This window comes from Triticum aestivum, chromosome 2A (assembly GCF_018294505.1).
Source record: "Triticum aestivum cultivar Chinese Spring chromosome 2A, IWGSC CS RefSeq v2.1, whole genome shotgun sequence".
Lineage (NCBI taxonomy): Eukaryota > Viridiplantae > Streptophyta > Magnoliopsida > Poales > Poaceae > Triticum > Triticum aestivum.
This window is the reverse complement of record NC_057797.1, coordinates 147,862,414-147,867,466: the sequence shown is the minus strand read 5'-3', so window position 1 is coordinate 147,867,466 and position 5,053 is coordinate 147,862,414. Positions and strand designations below refer to the sequence as shown.

The following is a 5,053-nucleotide window of genomic DNA, read 5'->3' as shown; positions in this document are numbered from 1 at the left end:
CCAAACTGTGTGTAAACTTTCAAATTCGAAGCTCCTGCCGTTTAAAAGGTAATGAAACAAAGAAGCAGCGAAGTGTATATCTGTTCTTTGTTTTCATTTTCTTCTCCCATATAACCAGTATCAATCTGTTCCCTCCAAAAATGAGTGGCCTGGTCATATGAATCACTGGAGAGGTTCATTTATGATCGCTTAAACTGTACTCATTAAGATCAAAGATAACTGTACTCGTTAAATTCAAGGTTCAGCAGATCCATCAAGATAATAATTGAAAATATAAATTATTCATATATACGATCTGGGTCCAGCATAATAATTTGAACATCTTTTCCACAAATTTATAACTGATAATGCTATCACTCATCTATTTACAAATCTTAAAAACAGGGGGGGGGGGGGGGGTCCAGAGCTGATATTTTGCAGTTCTCCAATTGCACTGAGCTATAATTACTCGATCAAGGTACACGGTCCTGGAGCACTTCCGGATGAAAACATGCTGCAACTACCTAACCAAAGTGCTACACAGTATTACAACCAAACCTCATCTACAGTGAAGCAACGGTTAAGAGTTCCTCATAATTTTAACTGCTTCGCTGCCGCCTCTGATGTCACTCAGTAAAGCAATTTGATGCAGCAGTTGCGCTATCCTCTGCAACAAGAAAGAATAAGAATATAATGAGGGGGGCATCGAAAAACGATCATATGTGTAGTAGTGCCAATCTGCCAAATGCATTTCTACCTTATTCACAAGACTCAACAGTAGCAACCGTAGATGAGAGAAATACAGACAGTTGTTTGGTAGAGTATGTTTAGACAGAAGGCTATGACAAAGGTACACATCAATTATAACAAGATAAATGCTAAGATGGAGATGTACAGTTTATTTGGAACCTGTGAAACATGGCAAAAACACTACCTAAACGAAGGATACAAAGTCTTCTACACCATATGCTTCCCTGAACCAGCCCCAAAAGCAAGACCTCTAATCATCCATGACTGACACACCAATTGTCTAAATACACTCAAATGGAGTGAATAAAGGATATCTGTTCATCTCCCAGTGATCCCCAACATCAACCGTTGTAAGAACAAATATCAATTGTAAGAACAAATATAGAAACGGCTTCTCAAAGGTTCATCCATACATCAAGGCTTCCCAAATTATCAATTGTTTGAATGTCAGCAATACTAATGATGATAGATGCCAATTAGATATCTTGGGTCCAATCAATGAATTCAGCTTAAGTTCAAGATGTGCCAAACACAGAGATGACATTCACATCATGACCAATGGTTGTCGAGATCCACAAACCTTATCCTTCTCCTGCGAGAGCAGGACGAGGAGGTCCCTCTCCCTCCTGTCTCGCCGGCGCACGTAGAACAGAGCGCCAACCACAACGGCCGCCGCCGCGGCCGACCAGACGGCCGGCCTCACCCCGGGACATCCGCACTCTCCGTGCACGAGCACGGCCCCTGACCCGGCCGCCCACGCGCGCCTCGCCGCCGCGCGGCACCTCCCCCACCCCCACAGCCACTCCTCCTCGTCATCAGTCTCCTCCTCCTTCTCTTCCTTGGTCGCGGCCTCCTCGGCCTCCGCCTCGAGGCCCAGGCCCTCGTGGAGGCGCGGTGGGAAGATGGCGCAGTCGTCGAGGCCGCCGTCGATGGGGGAGGCGGCGGCGACGGGGACGGTTGGGTGGACGAGTTCCCATGCGTCGGAGGCGGGGGCGGGCGGGGAGGAGGAGGAGGGCATGGAGGCGAGGGAGGAGGAGGAGAGCGAGAGGGTCAGCGTCTTGGGCTTGAGGAGGAGGTGCGGGTTAGTGGACGGGAGGAGGAGAGGGTGGAGCGCGGAGTAGGGCGACGCCGGAGCGGACATGGGGTTCCCGAGCTGGAATTGCGGCGGCGGCGGCGGCGACGGCTGGGGGAGCCTCTCGTCCATGGCCACTGCTGCCGCTGCAGCCACTGGGTTTGATTTTTCAATTTGCGTTTGAGATGTTATTATCGAGAAAAAATTGTGCGTTTTCATGTGGTGCTTGAGGTCGATGGTGACTCGTGGTTTGGATTTACCGATGGCTTGTACTACTACAATGCAATGCAATGCAAGTTGTTTAAGTAGGTATTTGAAAAATATATCAAGTTTTGTATAAGTATCATTGCTTACTTCTACAATATAGGTGCCAAGCTAAGCGGGTTTTTAAGCACATGGCTTGCTTTGTAGTTTTGCTCTCGAGTATCAAATGGGCTTTGTTTGTTTGTATGTGTGTGTGTGGTGGTGGTGGGGGTGGGGGGGTGGGGGTCACGTTGGCTATTAATTAGATTAATTAGACGAAAAATGATTACCGGCCATGGGTCCCCGTAACGGCTAGGCAAAGATTTGACGAGTGCGGATGCAAGGCAAGGAGCAATCGCCGACACTAAATAAGTGAGGTGGACTTATAAGTCTTGCTTCCATTCTGAAAGTAGCATCGAAAGTTCCGGAGCAACACTTCGGACAGTCTGGATTTCGATCTTCCGGAGTAGGTTCCTAAAAGTGCGTTATATCGACTAGAGAGGGGTGAATAGGCGATAGGAATTACTACTTGAGGAATTTGCTAAGTGACGAAATACAAGCAGCGGATAAAGTACTCACGTGCATGCATAACATGGCAGTGGCATAGTCATCATGATGAGATGAAACATACACAGAGCACAAGTAGCATGTGAACAGGATAAGCAAGCGGAAGACAAGGTGACTGGAGAATTTGGGTTGAGGAAATTGAGAAACTCTTCAGTCAAAGTCTTCACACAGTAATGATCGATTTCATCAATGAGGAATTGAAAGGATTGAGGAAATAGAACTGGTAGCTCGGTGAAGATAGTGATTTGGTAGACCATTCCAACTGCTGTGACAGTTGTATGTCTGGTTGGACTGGCTTGGTATTTAAATCAAAGGACACACAGTCCTTATCGTATTCTCCTTGAGCTAAGGTTACACAGACCTTGTTGAAGATATATGTTCTAGAGGCAATCATGTATGATGATATTTCCTATGTGTTTATGAATAAAGATAGTCCTTGGACATTATCAATGATGTGTATCAGTAAGTACGTGACTTGTTTGTGGGACTATGCATTGTATGATAACTGTCCTAAAAGATCCCTAGTCGAAAGGGTTGTGTGGACGCGCAGCCGACTAGACTAGCATATGACACGGTCGATGGCTTGGTCTCACTAACCATGGAGCATTGGATACTAACTGGATAATATGGACTCGGAAGGATCTGGTCAGATTCGACGTAGTCGGATCCGGGTTGAGATAAGGTCCGAGTCAGATAGAGCCAACTATGAGACGCAGCGATATGTCATCTGTGAGTCTCTAGTACAACATACGTTCTATGTCCTGAGACCCGAGCTCGCGCATGTACTCGGGATGGTGACAGACTTGCTTTGGGCCAACCAAATGCTACTCCATAACTGGATAGTTACAAAGGTAGGTTTTTGGCTTGTCCAGACCCATGCTGCGAGACATGGTCGAGTAAGATGGGATTTGCCCCTCCGATTATGAGAGATATACTCTGGGCCCCTCGTGTGATCCGACCAGGATAAGCATGGCCATGCGATAAGGATTATGAGATAATATGGTTTGTGGTCGGCATCACTGGAATGGAAAGAGGTTGGGCTAGCACAAGGATGACAGACTCACCTTAAGCCCGACAACATATATCGTGTGGCAAAAGGAATGGAAGTATGATGTATAGGTTCGCCTAACCAACTTCATAGTCTGCTTGGTGTTCGGCATGCCTTGCTAGGGGCCGCTACCAACCGTGCAGTTCGAAGGTGATCCAAACTGCGACCAAGTCGGCTTGAACCTAAGGGGTCATGCGCTTAAGGGAAGGAACCTACGAGGTCGAATCTGAGGACACTGGTCGGATGTGATCCGAGCTGTGTTCGGATTCCGGCTGAATAGACTTATGGGCTTTAGGGTCCGTGTGAGGCCCAAGTGTTGAGCCCACGAAGGGCGCCTATATAAAGTGAGGGTGCGGCACACTCATGCGAATGATCGCTTCGGCGCTGTCATTAGGGTTTGCATGTGTTGCGAATAGCCATCTCCACTCGACCGCCGACTGTGTGATCGGACCTAGCAGTCCGCCGCACGATGTTCCTCCTACACGCGCGGATACCGTTAGAAGCGGTGCACTTGCGCCGCTCCGGCGAATCTGTATGTGGGAACCAACGACCGGCTGTTTGAGGGAGATCGGACGAGGAGGAGACACGCTGCCCCAACTCTTCTTCCGCTGCACGGCACAACGCGTCTAGTGGTAATGATCTGTGATCCATCTCTCGTAGCATATTCTTGGTTGTTATGCGCGTAGGAAAAATTTTATTTGCAGTCGACGCACCCTACCATAGAACCCAACAGTGATATCAGAGTGTCTGCTATGGGATTTGAATTCGAATTGTATGCATATTAGATATGTGGAGGCGGCAGATGATATATGTTGTCGTTGATGAGATCGGTTGTGGGCATGGTTGATGAGATCAACTGCACATGGGAATCGATGTGGCTATGTTTTCTGATGATTGGAGTTGATGAGGTCGTGACACAACCTACCCCTACTGGTCGGTATCTGCCATCGGGGTTAACAATGAAACGTAAATCCGAATTGGGCTCGCGATGATCGATAAGATCGGTCAGATCGGAAAATTTGGCGTGATCGAAGTTCAGATGTGATCTTTGATTTCTGAAAATGTCGGGCGCTGCCCACACCCGTGAGGGGCGCTGCGTGTGTAGCGCCTTGTATTTCGTACACGATCACTCAAACCGGTAGAATGCGATTCTATGCATAACTTTATTTTGTAGGGTTTGATGTGAATAGTATGGTATGTGTATGTAATGCATGTGTGTAAATTATACATGGCCTGCGTGTCATGTTTGTCAGCCGGCAGGAGCCAAAGTGCTATCATCATATTGTATAACGACATGCGTGTCGACTTGTGACTCTATGTAAAATTCATTCCTAGTTGTAGTAGTTGGATAAAGAGATCAGGTTGGTGGCTTGGCGTCCCGGCGTGACAAACAA

The 5,053-nt window shown here is 47.5% G+C and overlaps 1 protein-coding gene across 1 annotated transcript; it reads right to left on the bottom strand.

Moving 5' to 3' along the window:
* Positions 1 to 253: 253 nt before the first annotated feature.
* On the bottom strand, positions 254 to 1,998 carry LOC123188073 (uncharacterized). Its single transcript, XM_044600107.1, has 2 exons — positions 1,310 to 1,998; positions 254 to 646 (listed from the first exon to the last, which is right to left on the bottom strand). The coding sequence occupies exons 1-2, from the start codon at positions 1,931 to 1,933 to the stop codon at positions 560 to 562; spliced, it is 711 nt and encodes a 236-aa protein (XP_044456042.1). The 5' UTR covers positions 1,934 to 1,998; the 3' UTR covers positions 254 to 559.
* Positions 1,999 to 5,053: the final 3,055 nt, after the last annotated feature.